This window comes from Canis lupus, chromosome 23, assembly GCF_048164855.1.
Source record: "Canis lupus baileyi chromosome 23, mCanLup2.hap1, whole genome shotgun sequence".
Lineage (NCBI taxonomy): Eukaryota > Metazoa > Chordata > Mammalia > Carnivora > Canidae > Canis > Canis lupus.
The window spans coordinates 51,288,153-51,308,978 of record NC_132860.1 but is presented as its reverse complement, the minus strand read 5'-3'; the positions used below and the strand labels follow the sequence as shown (position 1 = coordinate 51,308,978).

Sequence of the window (20,826 nt, the reverse complement as noted above, 5' to 3'; positions counted from 1 at the left end):
GACCACAATGCTTTAAAACTTGAGCTCAATCACAAGACAAAATTTTGAAGGACCACAAGTACTTGGAAGTTAAAGAATGAATGGGTCAATAATGAATTTAAAGAAGAATTTTTAAAAACTGATGGAAACAAATGAAAATGAAAACACAGTGGTTCAAAACCTTTGGGATGCAGCAAAGGCAGTCCTAAGAAGGAAGTATATAGCAACACAAGGCTTTCTCAAGAACCAAGAAAAGGGGTAGCCCCGGTGGCCCAGCGGTTTAGCGCCGCCTTCAGCCTAGGGTGTGATCCTGGAGACCTGGGATCGAGTCTCAACATCCAGCTTCCTACATGGAGCCTGCTTCTCCCTCTACCTGTGTCTCTGCCTCTCTCTCTCTCTCTCTGTCTGTCATGAATAAATAAATAAAATCTTTAAAAAAAAAAAACCAAGAAAAGTTTCAAATACCATTCCTTTTACATAAAGAGCTGGAAAAAGAACAGCAAATAAAGCCTTAACCCAGCAGGAGAAGAGAATAAAAATTAGAGCAGAAATCCATGAAATAGAAACCAAAAGAACAGAACAAATCAAGGAAACTAGGAGCTGGTTTTTTGAAAGAATTAATAAGATTGATAAATTCCCAGCCACACTTATGAAAAATGAAAGAGGAAGGAAACAAATAAATAAAATCATGAATGAAAGAGGAGAGATCACAACCAACATTGAAAAATCACAATTATAATAACATATTATGACCAACTATATGCCAAAAATTAGGCAATCTGGAAGAGATGGATGCATTCCTAGAAACATATAGACTACCAAAACTGAAACAGGAAGAAATAAAACACTTAGACCCACAACCAAAAAGGAAATTTATTCTATAATGAAAACATCTCTCGACAAACAAGAGTCCAGGGCCATATGGCTTTCTGGGGGAATTCTACCAAACATTTAAAGAAGAACTAGGGGGATTCCCTGGGTGGCTCAGTGGTTTGGCGCCTGCCTTTGGCCCAGGATGCAATCCTGGAGTCCTGGGATCGGGTCCCGCATCAGGCTCCATGCAGGGACAGCCTCTGCCCGTGTCTCTGCCTCTCTCTCTCTCTCTCTCTCTCTCTCTGTCTATCATGAATAAACAAATAAATCTTTAAAAAATAAAAAGAAATAAAGAACTAGTACCTATTTTTCTGAAGCTGTTTTAAAATAAAGAAATATAAGGAAAATACTTCCAAACTCATTCTATGAGGCCAGCATTACCTTGATCCCAAAACCAAAGACCCCACCAAAAAGGAGAATTATAGACCAAAATACCTGATGGATATGGATGCCAAAATTCTCACCAAGATATTGGCCTATAGTACCCAACAGTACATTAAAATGATTACTCACCACAACCAAGTGGGATTTATTCCTGGGCTGCAAGGGTGGTTCAACATTTGCAAATCAATCAACATGATATATCACATTAATAAAAGAAAGAAGAACCATGAGATCCTCCCAACTGATGCAGAAAAAGCATTTGACAGAATACAGCATCGTTTCCTGATTAAAAATCTCCACAGTGTAGGAATAGACAGAGTATACCTCACTATCATAAAAGCCATATATGAAAAGCCCACAGCAAATATCATTCTCAATGGGGAAAAACTGAGAGCTTTTCCCCTAAGATCAGGAACACGACAGGGATGTCCACTCTCACCACTGTTGTTCAACATAGTACTAGAAGTCCTCGCCTCAGCAATCAAACAAAATAAACAAAAGGTATTCCAATTGGCCAAGAAGAAGTCAAACTCTTAACTTCACAGATGACACAATACTCTGTGTAGAAAAGCCAAAAGACTCCACCAAAAAATTACTAGTACCAATAAACAAGTTCAGTAGCGTCATGAGACATAAAATCACCACGCAGAAATGACTTGCATTTCTATACACTAACAATGAGGCAGAAGAAAGAGAAATTAAGGAATCAATCCCATTTACAGTTGCACCAAAAAACCATAAGATACCTAGGAATAAACATAACCGAAGAGGTGAAGATCTGTACTATGAAAATTATAGAACACTCATGAAAGAAATTGAGGAAGACATAAAAAAAATGGAAAAATTTTCCATGCTCATAGATTGGAAGAACATAAGTTATTAAAATGTCTGTGCTACACAAAGCAATCTACACATTCAATGCAATCCCTATCAAAAACCATCAGCATGTTTTATGGAGCCAGAACAAGCAATCCTAAGATTTGTATGGAACAAAAACAAAAAACAAAAAAGATCCCAAATAGCAAAGGAATGTTGAAAGAGAAAACCAAAGCTGGGGGCATCACAATGCCTGACTTCAAGTTCTATTACAAAGCTGTAATCATTAAGACAGTGTGGTACTGGCACAGAAACAGGCACATGCGTCAATGAAACAGAATAGAGAATCCAGAAATGGACCCTCAACTCAATAGTCACCTAATCTTTGACAAAGCGGGAAAGAATAACCAATGGAAAAAAGACAGTCTCTTCAACAAATGGTGTTGTGAAACTTGGACAGGCACATGCAGAATAATGAAACTGGACCATTTTCTTATACCATACACAAAAATAAACTCAAAATGGATGAAAGACCTAAATATAAGATAGGTTCCACCAAAACCTTAGAGGAGAACACAGACAGCAGCCCCTTGACATCAGCTGTAGCAACTTCTTAGTAGACACATCTCCTGAGGCAAGGACAACAAAAGCAAAAATAAACTGTTGGGACTTCATCAAGATTAAAGCTTCTGCACAGTGAAGGAAACCGTCGACAAAACCAAAAGACAACCTATAGAATGGGAGAAGATATTTGCAAATGACATATCAAATAAAGGGCTATTATCCAAGATCTGTAAATAATTTATCAAACTCAACACCCAAGAACAAATAAGCCAGTCAAGAAAGAATGAAGACATGAACAGACATTTCTCCCAAAAAGACATGCAAATGGCCAAGAGACACATGAAAAAATATTCAACATCACTGGGCCTCGGTGAAATACAAATCAAAATAACAATGAGATGCCACCTCACACCAGTCAGAATAGCTGAAATGAACAAGTCAGGAAACAACAAATGTTGGAGAGAATGTGGAGATGGAGGAACCCTCTTGCACTGTTTGTGGGAATGTGAACTGGTACAGGCACTCTGGAAAACAGTGTGGATGTTCCTCAGAGTTAAAAATAGAGCTACCCTATGACCCAGCAATTGCACTACTGGATATTTACCCCAACAATGCAAACATCGTGATCTGAAGGAGCAACTGCTCCCTGATGTCCATAGCATCAATGTCCACATTAGCCACACTATGGAAAATGCCCATGTGTCCATCGACAGATGAATGGATAAAGAAAATGTGAGATATATCTATATCTCATTTATATATATATATATATATATATATATATCAGCGATCAAAGGATGAATACTTATCAATTACATCAACATGGATGCAACAGTAGGGTGTTATGCTGTGTGAAATAAGTCAATCAGAGACGGACAATTATCATTTGGTTTCACTCATGTAGAATATAAGAAATAATGCAGAAAATCATAGAGGAAGGGAGGGAAAACTGAATGGGAAGTCATCAGCAAGGGAGACAAATCACAAGAAACTCTTTAGGAAAAAACTGAGAGTTGCTGGAGGGGAGGTGGGAAGGGGGTTAGGGTAACTGAGTGATGAGCTCATCATCAGGCGGGCAAGTGATGTTATAAGCACTGGGTGTTATATACAGCTGATGAGTCACCAAACTCTAATCTCTGAAACTAATAATACCTATATGTTAATTAATTGTATTTAAATAAAAATAAATTTTTCAAAAGCAGTTAAAGGAAATTAATAAGTAGGGAAGAATGAAGTCATTTTGTTGTCTGTGCCTGCACAGTTCATCGTCTTACACCTTTGCAGGACCCATGACCAGAAAAATGACATCCTTAGCATGATCCATGGGTACAATTTTAGGTCCTTCTACGTGAGAAGGTCATTCATCAGATACTTGTGCACAGAGGTCAGTGGTTTTGACCGGCTCTGGCAGTGTCCTGTTTAAGACTTGAGTCTCTGCAAAATAACTATATCAACATTTTGTTAACATGTTCTCAAAAAAGAATATTATCTATAGAAGCATGGTGGCAGGCTGCATTCCAAGAACAAGTATACTTAGGCAAAAAGTTGCAGTTCTACTTATTAGTCCTATTAACCCTCAAGTTACTGGTTTCACTACTTTCCTGACAATCTAGGCCATCTCTCAGGGTCTTTGCAATTGGATTTCCCCTATAATTCCATTTCCTAATATTTCTCACTCACCCAACTCATTCTAGCTTCCAGCTTTGGTGAATTCCTAAATATACCAAACTTTGGTGACTGCCAGTCTCCCACTGAACAGTTACATTCTGCCACTAGAGTCTTCTCAAATTGATCGAACACCTCATTAATAGATCTGATTTAGGAAAATGCATACTTAAAATTGATTTGCTAAAAGAAACAGAAGAAATGTTTGGGTTAGAATCTGCTTTGAGTTATTAAGATAAAAGATGACGGCCTCTGTGACACAAGAACATGTGTCATAAGAAAGAACTAGATTAGATGAAAACATAGCTGGATGAGATAAGAAAATACTACAGTAAGATCCAAAAATATAATAGCTGAGTTAAAATCTATACTGGGAACCATAAATAGAATAAGTTGTGTAGAGTTCATATTTAAGGCATTACTTCACAATGAAGAAAAAGACACAGTAATGAAAATTTTAAGCCATGGCTCACTGTGGTACCAATGTGCTAAGTATTTTATCTAACTTAATTCATTTAATCCATATAACAGCCTTATATTGTGTTTATCTTCATTTCCACTTTAAAAGTGAAAAAACTAAGACTTAGATGATTTTATCAATGTATAGCTAGTGGAAGAACTAGAATTTGAGTCACAATCTATCTTACTATAAAGCGTGTGGTCCTATCACTGTGCTGTTAGATAAGGGATATGAATAGAGGGAAGATATTCAGCACATAAATAATCAATGTTTCTGAAGACTAAACTAAAAAACAAGTTAAGCAAGAGTATTAACTGATTATGGAAAGTAAGCTCCTGGGATCTTATCATGAACACCTAGAACAATGTTAGGACATAGAAGATAGTAAGTATTTATTGGACTGTATTAATTTCCACCTACTAAGCATTTATTCTGTGTCTAGTGCTACATATCTTTAAAATATTTATTTATTTATTTTAGAGAGAGAGTGTGTGTGGGGGGGTGGGGCAGGGCAGAAGAAGAGAGAGAGGGAGAGAAGCAGACTTCCTGCTGAGCCCAGAGCTCAACTGGAGGAGGGAGGAGGGAGGAGGGAGGAGGGAGGAGGGAGGTCTCCATCCCACAAACCCAACATCATGACCTAAGCCAAAATCAACAAGAGTTGGTGCTGAAATGACTGAGCCACGCAGGCGCCCCATATATTTTAACAAATTATTTTATTTAACTCCCAAACTATTATTTTATAGATCAGGAAAATAAAACTCAAGAAGTTGAATGATTTATTCAAGGTCTTATAGTTAATAGATGGTAACAGAAGTAAATTTAAAAGTTCAATAAAAAGGGCAGCCCCGGTGGTGCAGCGGTTTAGCGCCGCCTGCAGCCCAGGGCGTGATCCTGGAGACCCTGGATCGAGTCCCACGTCAGGCTCTCTGCATGGAACCTGTTTCTCCCTCTGCCTATATCTCTGCCTCTCTCTCTCTCTCTCTCTCTGCATCTCTATGAATAAATAAATAAAAAATCTATAAAAAAAGGTTCAATAAAAATTTTACTCTGTATATCAAAAGCTCTCACTGTGTCCCAAAAAATATAATGAAAAAATCTATACCTTTGCATATATTGAACACTGTTTTAACTTTACATTGAAAAGATTATACATGAGTTAAAACAGGGGAGAAAAAAACTGGATCATTACCAAGAAATAAAAATTAGGCTGACATTAGATTTCCTCTTCGAAGCACTAAATGTTGGGAATGGCAAGAATTCTATCAGGATGAGTTATTATTCTTAGATGAAAGTAACACATATTCTCACTTTTGTGTAAGGGCTTAGGAATATGTTCAACTTCTACTGAAGGACATGTTTGCCTGATACTTGGGAGAAATTGGATTCTTAGGGTGGCCTCTGGTTCAGGATGAAGTTTGGCAGTATTCTTGTATAAGAGATGGGAGGTGCCGTTATCATTCTCTCTACCCTTGCTTCCTGCCAGTGATGTAACTCTCAAGCAGTCCCTTTCAAGAGTCACATGTCCATGTCTGATGCCCAGGGCCCATGTCTCTGTTCTTAAGGGATGTATTCTGTTTCCTCCTTGTTCTCAGCCCAAGACTTTATGTCTACTTTATATTTAGGTAATTCCATGTACCTTGCTTGTCATTTTCCCCTTGGAAAAGTTAAATACCTATGTAGTAACTATCTGTTTTGTTATAAGGATTATATGAAATGAGCCATTTAAATTCCTAACATATTGACTCATACTATACTCAAAAATTTTTTTCTGGAGCACCTGAATGGCTCAGTTGGTTAAGCGTCCAACTCTTGATCTCAGCTCAGGTTTTGCTCTCAGGGTCGTGAATGTAAACCCTGTATTGGGCTCCACACTGGGTGTGGAGTTTAGTAAAAAATTGTTTTCTTTCTTCTCCCCCTCCCCACCTACCTTTTCCTTCACTTCAAACCAAACTAAAACCAAAACAAACAAAAAAAACCCCTGGGATCTTGCATGAAGATACCTTAAAACTTAGTGCTTCATTATTGTCCATCTCCCTTTCACCTTGTCAAATAATCAGTGTTCCCCTCTGACTTCTTTCCAGTTTTACCTAACCAGCCCTAGATTGGCTAATGTGAAAAACTAGTCCAAGCCTTTACCTCATTCTGCTCTTGTCTTCAGAAAACTTCAGATTCTAGAAAATATCCATAAAATTTGAAAGAATAGTATAATGAATATCTATAAATAACTATATGAAAGTAAATTGCAGGCATCATATTTTACCTTTCTAAATTTCAGAACGTATCTCCTAAGGGCAAAAACAATTTGCAATATAACCCTGATATCACACCAGAAAATTTAATATTGATAAAATAATATTATCTAATATATACTCAATATTCAGATTTCCTCAATTGTTCTCAAGGTGTGCTGTATAGGTTGTTTTTTTCATAAAGGATCTATCAAGAACTATGTATTTCCTTTGGTGAACAAGTCTCTTTCATCTCCTTTAATCTAAAAAGATACTCCCACTTTTTTTGTCTTTCAGGACATTGACAATTTTGAAGAGTCCAGGCCAGCCATTTTGTAGAAATTCACACAATCCGGATTTTTCTGTTTTGTGTTTTTTTCAGTTAGATTCAGGTTAAACATTTTGATAAGGATCATGTGCAGGCCAGTGGTTCTTAAACATTCTGGTCTTATGACCTCTTTTCTTTACATGCTTAAAAAGTATTGAGAGCCTGAAGAGTTTTTGATTATGTGGATTATATCTGTCAATATTTATCATATTATAAATTTAAAATAATTTTTTGGAACTTAGTCATTTAAAAAATAGCAAACCCATTGGATGTTAATTTTCTCTCTGCATCTCAGCATGTCAGCAGTGCCAACATTGAGAAACCTTTAGTGTAAACTCATGATTGCCTCACTTTTTTAAAAAAGATGTGTTAAAAACACATTTTGGTCTTTTAAAAAAGACCAAAAGTTATAATGAAAAGTATGACATTGTTATACATTTTTACAAGTCATTTTAATGTCTGCCTTAATAGAATGCAGCTGCATCTCGTATCTGTGCCTGCAGTCAGCCTGTTGCAATATGTTGTTTTGGTTGAAGCATATGAAGAAAATGTGGCATCATGCAGATATGCAGTTGAAAATCAGAGTATTTTAATTGTCTTTTCAGACTTGACAAGCAGTCATCATTTCCTTAGGGATGGCAAAAGGGTGATTTTCTACTTCTCTTATTCCTTCTGATTTTATCATGTGTAAATCTTTTTTATAGTTCTTTCTCTCTTCCAAAAGATAATTTAGTAATCTTAAAATATTGGAAAGCCTGGAAGATGCTTGATTATTTCCCTTTGATTATCAATTTTCAGAGTAATGAATTTGTGCCTTAGTATCCTCCAGTACTTTCCAGTGAGTATGTTTTGTTTCTTACTCTTCTTCTTTCCTTTCTTACATGTCATTGTGTACTAATGGCTTTTTATATAGACAGTATGTTTTAATCACTAGAAATAAATTCTTTTTGATGTTCAAATTGTTTTTGGTCAATGTGGCTTTAACACCGTTTCATTACCCTTCAATAACATCCAACTCTATTACAACAAAGTATCACAGGTTCAATTTGTACACTTCTTGCCACAGTCCTAGATAGCCATTCCTCCAAGGAGCTCTGGTTCCTTTCAGATCAAAATGATATTAGACAGCACTCTGGATACCACTGTTTATTACTGCTGTGGTTGTGTTTGCTTCTAGGCATTTTTAGTGGACCAACCTGGAAAACACATCTTTTTTAAAAAAGTGAGGCAATCATGAGTTTACACTAAGGTTTCTCAATGTTGGCACTGCTGACATTTGGGGCCCATTAATTCTTTGTTGTTAGAACTTTCTTGTGCATTGTGGGAGCTTCAGAGCATCCCATCCCTGGCCTGTCCTCAGTAGCACCTGCCCCTAGTTGTGTGAAGCAAAATGGTCCCCAGGCATTGCAGAACATTCCAGAGGTGGTTCGCCCTGTATGGGAACACGGCAATAATGCCTCTAGTTGAGAAGCACTAGTTTCCAATTTTATTTGTAACAGTATTAAAATAACTCTGTTATTGTTTTTATATGTATGTTTCATATTTGTGTGTGTGTATGTGTGTGTGTGTGTATTTCACAATGCCAACGTCAGCATGACCTCTAACAACAGCACACCTATGGTCTAGGTGTTGTTTCATCTTCTCTATGAAATCTTGGTCTGTTCCCATAGTTTTTAACAAAAGCACAGTCTCATTTCAGTGATCAAAATACACAGCACAGCATGAAAATCCAAATCCCAAATTCTCACCTAATTTAGTTTCTTCTTTGCTAGAGCTTAGGCCCACTGGTTAGGGCCTAAAGTTGCAAGAACCAACAAGATCACCTTCTTCTGTATTTACCATACTCACATTCCTAAAATCCCTTAATAGCTAATTTTGACCTTTTCGATATCAAGGCATAGGAAGAAAGTCCAGGTTAAAAGGAGGAACACATTTGTATTTGGCAGGTGCATATGTGACTATCACTGGACTTCTCTATGTTTGGTGGATGATTATAACTGGCTATTTCTCTAGCAGGATGCTTGGTGGGATTCATGGGATATTTCACTGGAAAGCTTCAACTGTAATCCTATAATGCAGGTGATATCTCTCTTCTTTCTGGACACTCCTTACTTCTATGCTCAGTCTCTGAACTTCAAATGATTGGCCCTACACAGAACTCCCTTTGTTGGATCAGTGTCCTCTAGTCTATCCTTTCAGGTGGAACTATTTTTAAAAAGAAATAAAAAAACCTTTTTGGGATGCCTGGGTGGCTCAGCAGTTGAGCGTCTGCCTTGGGCTCAGCGTCTGCCTTGGGCTCCTAGGATCAAGTCCCACATCAGGCTCCCTGCATGGGGCCTGCTACTCCCTCTGGCTATGTCTCTGCCTCCCTCTCTCTGTGTTTCTCATGAATAAATAAATAAAATATTTTTTAAAAAGCTTTTTATTGGCATAATTTTAGGAAAGTGCTCAAAGAGAAGTGTAAAGCTTCATGAATTATCATTAAGTAAATGAAACTATACTATTATTATTCAGGTCAAACAATTTACAAATCATTAGCTTCCCAGAAAACCTCTTGCACCCTCCAGTCATTCCCCATATGTAACTACCATCTCAATCTCTAACATTATAAATGGTTTTCACTGTCTGGGAACTTTATATCAATGGAATCATGCAGTGTTTTTCTCCATTTATTATTTTACATATTATATTTATGGACCCAGCCACGTTTTTGCATAGGCTAGATATTCTCATTGCTGTATAATAATGCATTGAATCAATAAAAGAGTTTGTTTATACATTATGCTATAGATTATTGTTTGAGTTTTCAATTTGGGACTATTATAAATACTGTTTCTTTTTTTAAAGATTTTATTTATTTATTCACAAGAGACAGGGAGATAGGCAGAGACATAGGCTGAGGGAGAAGCAGGCTTCCTCCAGGGATCCCGATGCAGGACTTGATCCCAGGACCCCAGGATCACACCTTGAGCCAAAGGCAGACGCTCAATCACTGAGTCATCCAGGTGCCCCACAAATACTGTTTCTATAGATATTCTCATACAGATCTCTCTTTTTTTTTGCATATGTACATACCTGAGTTTTGCATTTGGCTTTCCCAGGATTCTAGGAATTTTATTGGTCCCAGACCAGTATTTATTACTTGGCACAGATTCATACACCATGTGGTAGTAAAAATCACCTCTCATAGAGGCCAAGATTTTTTTGTTTAGCATATTTTGTTTTTAGTCATGGGTGGCTCTTCTCCCCACCCAAAATTTTGGGCAGATTCCTGGCTTTATCAGCATAGTCTGGATAGTGTTTTCTAGCTCAATTTTCACGAAAAGACAGCCTTTTGAGATTCTCCATTTTATATAAAGTTCAGTTCCCATGCTGTCCCCCAGTGGGACTGAGGCCACAAATTCTGGCCCCTTGTGAGTGTTGAAGCCCAGGTCTTGGCTCCTAGGTCCTGTATCTGATCTGAAACTTTTTTTGGCCACTGTACAGTCCATTCCAGTTTACCCTTCTGCCTTTCTTTTTAATTTCTGGCTTATTGAGATTTCCTACACACACACTTTTTTGTTCTAGACTGTAAGTAAACAACATGCTTTTGTCATATTTTATTCAACATTTATGTGTTTGTGGTGGAAGGGATGCCTCCATGAGCACCAGCTCATGTTGCCTCAAGCCTGTGCTTCATGAGTCATACCATACCAACTTTTTCTTGTTTGTTCTTTATCTGTTAGACATATATATTCATTTCTTCTGCCATTTTACTACCTTTCCCCCTCCCTTTCAAAGAAAGGCATGCAAAAGTGACTTCTCTCAAACCTAAGTGAAATGTGTTTACTTGGGCTTATAAGGCAACGTAAATAATATAGAATTCTTATCTTAAAGGTAAATCTCTTTGTAGGTAATAATAGATTTCATTTCAAACAAAATGAAACTTTTTTCCTGTATCTAAAATTTTAATAAATCATTAGGGATATAAAATGATCTAGTCACATTTTAATAGTGCTTTTATTTTCACAAAATATGATTCCTTTAACATAACTTGAAGTTATATTAATATATTAAATACAGAGAACAGTTGGAAATACTATTTAAGTATAGCCATTCAATAATCTCTTTTCAGGTAATTAAATACAAATTTTTCATAAATAATAACTTCTGTCTTTGCAAAGGTAGATGTTAAATATGAGCTTGCTATAGATGAACAAAGGGAAAAAGAGATAGACTCTTAAATATAGGGAACAAACCGGTGATTACCAGAAGGGAAGTGGGAAGGCGGATGGATGAAATAGATAAAGGGGGATTAAAAATACGCTATCATGATGAGTACTGGGTAATGTATTGAATCATTGAACTACTATATTGTGCACCTGAAACTAATATAACACAATGTTAATTATACTGGAATTTTAAGAATTGTAATAAAAAATAAAACTATAAAAAATAAGCTTGTTAAAGACTAACTCATGGTCTATTAATATAAGAAGGCAAGAAACTTGTTGAATTAACAAGTATTCTGTATAAAAACATTGAAAGTTGGTAAATAAAAATCTGGAGCAAGAGATTTTTTAAAAATTTACTATATGTGACAATAAGTGAAATATTACTATCGAGTTTATATTGTTGAGTAAATCATGGTTATAGCTATAGGTGAAGCACGAAGTATAATTAAGTACACATATATTCAACAAATATATATTGAACTGTTATTTAACACAAGATTTACAAAAGACCTAGTTTTTAACTTCACAAAACTTAGGCGAAACAGAAAAGCAGTATTTACAATAGTAAATTAAACATTATTAAACATTGAGTGTTTATTTGGCTACACAGAAGAAGTGTCTAGGCCTTTCTGGGATCAGTTAAGACCAGTTTGAAACATGACCAAGAGCTTGGCAAACAGATGTATTTAGAAAAGGGAGGAGAGTCATAAAGGCATGAAAGAGTTTGTGGGAAATATAAGGATGTTAGTACAGCTAGAACATCAAATAAAAGAGAATATGTAATTTAAAGGAAAAGACATAATAAATAATTACCCTTTGCTTTTTCTGCCCTAATATATATACAAAATTTTCCAAGGAGAAAAAGAAAAATGTGGTGTTCTATTAAAGATCTTTGGTAATATTGCCCCATGTTTCAAAAAGGGCAGATGACATATTCTTTCCCCTGCTTGATTAAGCAAATGTTTAAGGTACCTCTGTGTTCCTTTACCACAAAATTTGGCCAAAAGAGTGAATCTGATTTTAATGTTGAGTAATACAAAATATTAAAGGGAATTCCATAATCTTTAAAATCACCTTTCATACCTAAATATAAGGAAGCTACAAATGTTAAAAGATTCAGTCTGTGTTACAAGAATTTACTGGAAAATAAAGAGTGCCAAAATTTTTTTCCAGTTAATTAAGGTTTATATGTTTAAGCTGAGATTTGTTTTTTTTTTTTTGTTCAATCCAAGTAAATTAGATTGTTCCATGCTTTATTAAATGGAACACATTTGTGGTTCAAAATCATCATGGTTAAATAGTAAATTCATATTCCAGACCTTTTGAAGAATATGTTATTTCTCCTGCACGTATGATCCCAGAGTCACACATTTATGCACATTTCTTCTATAATTCTTGTCCCCTTTCATTCAATACTTCTCATTGTTTTAAATTGTTCTACCTTTATTATTATTTCTATTTATTGTGTTTTCTAATTTGCAGCCAAAATAAACCAGGCAGTGAAGTCAGTACAATCAGTAACATCTTTTTTCATGTGTTAGGCCCTTTAAAAGTAAGATAGTTCCAGGATTTTCCAACAGAATGAAGTGAATAGATTTTATAAAAGGTCTATTTTAGAGACTTTTAAAATTCTTTAGTCTGTATCTGTTTTCTTGAAGGTTTAGATGTCAGAAAGAAAAAAGTTTACTACAGTTTGACTGTTTTACATGACTAATACTTCTCAAAAACATGTAGTTAATCTTGAAATGATAGAAAGGTCTAAGGGCAGTCTGATATTGACATCATTAAGAAGATGCACAGAAATATTGTGCAAAAGATTTTTAAAGGAGCCCTCAAATCGATTTATAAATTGCGTTCATCTCATTAAGGCTCCTGAAGACACAAGTAAAGTTTTTTTTTATCTCTTCTTTTTTTTTAATTTATTTTTATTGGTGTTCAATTTACCAGCATACAGAATAACCCCCAGTGCCCGTCACCCATTCACTCCCACCCCCCGCCCTCCTCCCCTTCTACCACCCCTAGTTCATTTCCCAGTTAGCAGTCTTTATGTTCTGTCTCCCTTTCTGATATTTCCCACACATTTCTTCTCCCTTCCCTTATATGCCCTTTCACTATTATTTATATTCCCCACATGAATGAGAACATATAATGTTTGTCCTTCTCCGATTGACTTATTTCACTCAGCATAACGCCCTCCAGTTCCATCCACGTGGAAGCAAATGGTGGGTATTTGTCGTTTCTAATGGCTGAGGAATATTCCATTGTATACAGAGACCACAGCTTCTTTATCCATTCATCTTTCGATGGACACCGAGGCTCCTTGCACAGTTTGGCTATTGTGGCCATTGCTGCTAGAAACATCGGGGTGCAGGTGTCCCGGCGTTTCATTGCATCTGTATCTTTGGGGTAAATCCCCAACAGTGCAATTGCTGGGTCATAGGGCAGGTATATTTTTAACTCTTTGAAGAACCTCCACACAGTTTTCCAGAGTGGCTGCAGTTTTAAATAGATTTGGAGCATCACCAGCTTTTACTTATGGCAAGCAAGAGGCTGGCTGAGACATTAATGCACTTGATGTGCATTTGTTGTTTTTTTTTTTTTTTTAAGGTGTCAGTGCATAAAATTTCCAATGGTCTTTAGATATCATAGATAACTTTTATTTGTGTTTTGTTTTTTAGGGCAGCATAACTATTTATGTGCTGGAAGAAATGACTGCATTGTTGATAAAATCCGCAGAAAAAACTGCCCAGCATGTCGCCTTAGAAAGTGCTGTCAGGCTGGCATGGTCCTTGGAGGTAATGCTTATGTTTTCATCATGAATATACTGTTGAATATTTATACTCTAAAATAGTGAGTCAGAAAAATCCTAGTTTTCTTATTCACCTTTGTTCTGGCTTTGCTTTTTCTGTCATGATTATTGGTGTCTGAATGAAGCAACCATCAGTATCTTAACTACAGATTTTCATCATTTTGAGATCTGTTATGAGAAGTAATAAGACTTCATTTGTCTGTACTGCCTAGAAATTGGTGTTCTGAGAAGTTCACCAACCTCTTATTAAATTACATGGGTTGGATCTAGGCTCTGACATGACTGCCAGTGTGGCTTGATAATTCTCTAGCCCTTTCTGGGCATTAGTATCCTTATCTGTAAAATGAGAGCACTGAGATTCTTTCCAGCTCAAAAATTGATTCTGTGAATTGGTCAAATACATTGATCTTCATCTCTCCCTCTCTCTGTCAATCCCTCCCATCCTATGTCCCTTCCTCATTCTCTTTAAGTAACTATGTGTTGAGCTCTTACTACTTACCAGATACTATTCTAAGATTCTAAGTTGTGGGAGTACAGCAGCCATAAATTTTATATATATATATATACACACACACACACACACACACACACACACACACGCATAAATACATACATAAATACATAAATAACAACCAACCATCTACCCTAATGGAGCTTACATTCTGGGGAGAGGAGCAATAAATACTTATGTCAAATTATGACAAGTCCTATCAAAAGTATTATGCAGTGTGAGTAAATAGGAAGTATTAAGAAGAAGAGTCACTCTTAAATCCTTTAATATTTTCATTTCACTTAGCCATTTCTTTTATTCCCCCTTCAAAAAATATTTTCTTTTGGTTCTTCCCCTCCCCACTTTTGAAAGTTTTTGTCTTTTTTCAAGTATTCTGTTTTTTTCCTTTCTCCAAATTTTTATTTAAATTCCAGTTAAGATACAGTGTAATATTAGTTTCAGATGTAGAATCTAGTGATTCATCACTTAGAACACCCAGTAGTCATCACAATGCCCTCCTTACTCCCCATCACCTATTTTGCCCATTCCCCTACTCACCTCCCCTCTACTAAACATCAGTCTGTTTCTTGGTTTGTGTGTCTTTCTGCTTTTCTCACTCCTATGTTCATTTGTTTTATTTCTTAAGTCCCACATATGAGTGAAATCATATGATATTTGTCTTTCTCTGATTGACTTTTTTTTTTTTTGCTTAACATAATACAGTTTAGCTCCATTCACATTGTTGCAAATAGCAAGAGCTCTTTCTTTATTTAGGCTGAGTAATATTCCATTTTATAAACATACCACATCTTCTTTATCCATTCAAAAGTTGATGAACATTCGGGCTCTTTCCATAATTTGACTATTGTTTATAATAAACATTGGGGTGCACGTATCCCTTCAAGTTAGTATTATTGTATCCTTTGCATAAATACCTAGTAGCACAATTGCTGGATAATAGGGTACTTCTATTTTTAATTTTTTGAGACAACTCCATACTGTTTTCCGGAGTGGCTGCACCAGTTTGCATTCCCAATAACAGTGTAAGAAGGTTTCCCTTTCTCTGGATCCTTGCCAACACCTTTTGTTTCCTGTGTTCATTTTAGCCATTCTGACAGGTATGAGATGGTATCTTACTGGGGTTTTGATTTGTATTTCCCTGATGATGAGTGATGTTGAACATCATTTCATGTGTCTGTTGGCCATCTGTATGTCTTCTTTAGAAAATTGTCTATTTCATGTCTTCTGCACATTTCTTAACTGGATTATTTGTTTTTTTTGGATGTTTAGTTTGATAAGTTCTCTATAGATTTTACATATTAACCCTTTATCTGTCATTTGCAAACATCTTCTCCCATTCCATAGGCTGCCTTTTACTTTTATAGATTGTTTTCTTCACTGTGCAGAAGTTTTTTATTTCGATGTAGTCCCAGTAGTTTATTTTTGCTTTTGTTTCCTTTGCCTCAGGAGACATATATAGTAAAAAGTTGCTTTGGCTGATGTTAAAGAGGTTACTGCCTATGTTCTCTAAGATTTTGATGGTTTCCTGGCTCACATTTAGGTCTTTCATCCATTTTGAATTTTTGCGTGTGTTTGTGGTGTAAGAAAGGGTACAGTTTCATTCTTTCGCATATTACTGTCCAGTTTTCCCAACACAATTTGTTGAAGAGACTGCATTTTTTCCATTGGATATTATTTCTTATTTTATCACAGATTAATTTATCATTATGGGTTGTGGGTTCATTTCTGGGTTTTCTATCTGTTATACTGAGCTGTTTGTCTGTTTCTTTTTTTGTTGTTGTTTTATTTGTTTGTTTTGGTTTTTTTTGTTTGTCTATTTCTGTGCCAGTACCATACTGTCTTGATCACTACAGCTTTGTAATATAACTTGAAGCCTGGAATTGTGATACTTCCATAACTTAGCCATTTCTTAAGCAATATCTCTGATATCGTGTATTTGATATAACAGTTATAATTTTTAAAAACACATTAAAATGAACTCATAAGCTTTTTAAAGTTTTTTTTCATATATGTATATGAGGTATAGTTGACATACAAGTTACCTTAGTTTCAGGTGAAAATGTAGTCGTTTGACAACTCTATACATTATGCTATGCTCATCATAAGTATAGCTATTATAATACTATTGATTTAATTCCCTATGCTGTAGCTTTCACCTCCATGACTTATTCCTTTCACGAAGAGATAACATGTACTTCTCACTCACTTTCACCTATTTTGTAGATTGTTCCAGCTCTCTCCACTCTGGAATCCGTGTTTGGCTTATGTATTTATGGGTCATTTCTGCCTTTTTTATTTGTTTAGATTTCACATATAAGTCAAATCATATGATGTTTGACTTTGTCTGATGAATTTCACTTAGCATAATACCCTCAAAATCCTTATGTTCTGCAAGTGGCAAGATCACATTCTTCTTTGTGACTGAATCCATTGCACATATATACCACACCTTCTTTATTCATCTATTAATGGACATCTAGTAATGGGTTGCTTCATATATTGGTTGTTATTTATAATACTGCAGTAAACATAGGAGTGCATATATCTTTTCAAATTAGCATTTTGTTTTCTTTGAGACTCAGTTGTGGAATTAATGAATCATGTCATATTTCTATTTTAAAATTTTGGAGGAACCTCCATACTGTTTTCCACAGTGGCTGCACCAATTTTCATTTCCACCAGTAGAGCACAAGCCTTCCTTTTTCTTCACATCCTTGTGAACACTTGGTACTTATTGTCTTTTTTATTCTTGTCATTCTGACAGGTGTAAGATGGTATCTCATCGTGGTTTTGGTTTTCATTTCCCTGATGATTCGTGATGTTAAATATATTTCCTGTGTCGATTGGCCATCTAAAATGTCTTTTTTGGAAAAGTATCTATTCAGGTCATCTGCCTATTTTTAATCAAGTTTTGTGTGTGTGTGTGTGTGTGTGTGTGTGTGTTGATTCTTGTAAGTTCTTTATATATTTTGGATATTAACACCTTATCAGATATATCATTTGCAAATATCTTCTTCCATTCAGTAGGCTGCATTTTGCTTTGTTGATAGTTTCCTTCACTGTGCAAAAGTTTCTCGTTTTGCTATAGTCCTAATCATTTAATTTGCTTTTATTTCCCTTGCCTGAGGAGACATATCTAGACATATCTAGGCCAATGTGCAAGAGATTACTGTCTGTGTTTTCTTCTGGGAGTTTTATGGTTTCCAAATTGGTATTTAGGTCCTTAATCCATTTAGAGTTTATTTTTTGTATATGGTATAAGAAAGTGATCCATATTCATTCCTTTGCACATACCTGTCCAGTTTTCACAGCACTATTGAAGAGACTTATCATTACATATTGTTGCCTCCTTTGTCATAGATTAATTGACCATATAAGCATTGATTTATTTCTGGGTCTCTATCCTGTTACATTGATCTATGTGTCTATTTTTGTGCTAGTACCATATTGTTTTGATTACTACAGCTTCATAGTATATCTTGAAAGTTTGTTTCTAGGTATTTTATTCTTTTTGGTACAATTGTGAATGATATTGTTTTCTTATTTCTGACTCTGATACCTTGTTATTCATATATAGAAGCACAACAGATTTCTGTATATTAATTTTGCATCCTGAAACTTTCCTCAATTTGTTTATTACTTCTAATAGTTTTTTGGTGGTGTTTTTAGGGTTTTCTGTGTATAATATTGTATAATATCATGTCATCTGCATAGTGACAGTTTCACTTCTTCCTTAATAATTTTGATACCTTTTATTTCTTTTTCTTGTCTGATTGCTATGGCTAGGAAACCCAGTACTATTTTGAATACAAGTGGCAAGAGTGGGCATCCTTGTTTTGTTCCTGATCTTAAAGGAAAAGCTTTTAGTTTTTCACCATTGAGTATGATGTTAGCTGTGGGGCTGTTATACTGCCTTTATAAAATTCACAATAACTTAAATATGTAATTAAGATACCACCTAAATATAGCTTATGTTCCATAAATGACATGTGTTGCACTCTGGGGAAGAGTGTATTAGACCAATATTTTTTGAGTGTCCACTGTGTTAAGCACCTTGCTTAGTTCTGTCACTGCTAACCTTGAGCACAGTATAGCCTAATCCCTCGTAAAAATAAGTATCAAACAGAAGAGTAATTGGTTTAAGAAAGGTACATTACATTGCTATACAAATAGAGAAAAGGAAAGAATTAATTCTATCTGAGGGAGTTGGCCAAAGCTTTTCAAAGAGGAGGTTTTCAAAGAATAAACAAACTTTAAAGTGGAAAAGGAGAAAAGTGTTTACAATGAAAATACTGTGTATCTAAAAAAACATGATGTATTTTAGTGATAAATTTTCAGAAAAGTTGATTATTAAGTGGGAACAGGAAGAAATGAAGCTTGAAAGTTACTTTGGGCTAGCTGGTATTGAGAGTTTGACTATTTTGTAGGCAGTGGAAGCAATGATTTTTGTAACTATTCATGGACTGTCCATGGAATAAAGGCCAAATTTCTAAATGCAGCACATGGAGGTTTTCCTCACCCAGCAGCTAATCTCTCTTTTTCTAAGCCCTTCTCCTGTCAATCCTTTGGGAACCTATGCTATAGTCACAGGCTCTCATCTGTGCTTTCATGTGTTACTTTTACCTGTACCATTCTGCCTTTACTCCTCATGACTCTTACTTGTCCTTCATATAAAGTGTGACTTTCTTCTGTAATCTTCCCATCTCTTCAGTCACTGAGGGGAAAGGGATTTTGTGGGAACATAGTTTAATGTAGTTGTTTTCATATCTGGAGAGGTTGAAAGCCCTTGCATGAGCCTGGATTGGAGTTTGCCCTCATTTGACTTGCTTCAGCATTTCTACTCTTATAATGGAAGATGGAGCAAATTGACCAAAGCAGAAGTGATAGGATACACAACCATCAAGAAATGGGATCATTCAGAGAAGAGACTTCTCTCCCTCTGTAGACAGAGAAATTGGGGTTCATTCAGAAGAGAGACATTGGTTCTAGTCAACAACACAGATCTCAGTGAGAAATAGAATAACAAAAAGAAGAGATCTTTAGAAAAGACTCAGAACTGGGAAGAAAGAAGATACCATTCCAGAGGCATAGACTAATTTAGCACCAGAGAAGGGTGGACAGCAAGACCATATTGGTGCAAAGCTGCTGCAGTTGACTTCCTTATATTTTTTCTGCTTAACGGAAGAATCGGTTCCATATAGGGCAGAGCTTATTAGTTCAGAAGCAAATAGCCCTAACCTCAAGATTATAGTAAGAAATAGGCAGAAATGTGAGCACATAGTTATCATTGCCCAGGTATAGTACCCTCAATTTTGTTTTCCCAAGTTTTCCTGTGTCCTAGTCTCCCTGAAATCTTATGGATTTTTCTCCTTTTTGCATAATTTACTTTAATCAGCACATTACCTAATATGACCAGTAACCATAAAAGTCATCATCCAAACTACGACAACTCTGAGGATGAAGTGGATCATAATCAATAACTAAACTGGAGTAACAGGGATAAACTGAGACTGTCCGAGGGCAAGTCCCCTATTTTCCCACTTAAAAGATGCAAATGTATTCTGGTCAAAATGAATACATAAACTTCTGAAAATGTAGATGAAATAGTCAAACATTTACTTATATATTGTGCTAATTTAAACACAAATATTTAAGTCACATGCAAATATCTACTGATTTAGAAGTATTGCATATCTAGTCTCACATTTCATGAGTAATTTTATTCAAACTATTTTCACAAACCTTTGCCAGCAGGATCTTTTACTTCTTAATACAGTCACTCTGTAAGTCAGCTAATCATTTACCAGAATTCATCATCATTTTATCTAAAATATTTAATAATTTAATATGTAGACTTTTTGTCTGTGTATAGTCATGTAATTGGGAATCTATCCCAAACCAAATACAGTCATTCAAATCATATAACCATTTTAATATTTTTCCCATAAGTTTTTAAATGACTCCCCATAATATAACAATTTGCTGTATTGTTTGA

At 35.6% G+C, this 20,826-nt stretch overlaps 1 protein-coding gene across 3 annotated transcripts in view; it reads left to right on the top strand.

Moving 5' to 3' along the window:
* PGR (progesterone receptor) overlaps positions 1-20,826 on the top strand; it is a 107,298-nt gene that overhangs the window by 24,121 nt on the left and 62,351 nt on the right. For all 3 annotated transcript variants that reach the window (XM_072795149.1, XM_072795151.1, XM_072795150.1), the window contains exon 3: positions 14,190-14,306. In XM_072795149.1, the coding sequence (XP_072651250.1) occupies positions 14,190-14,306 (117 nt within the window). The remainder of the gene's footprint in view (positions 1-14,189; positions 14,307-20,826) is intronic.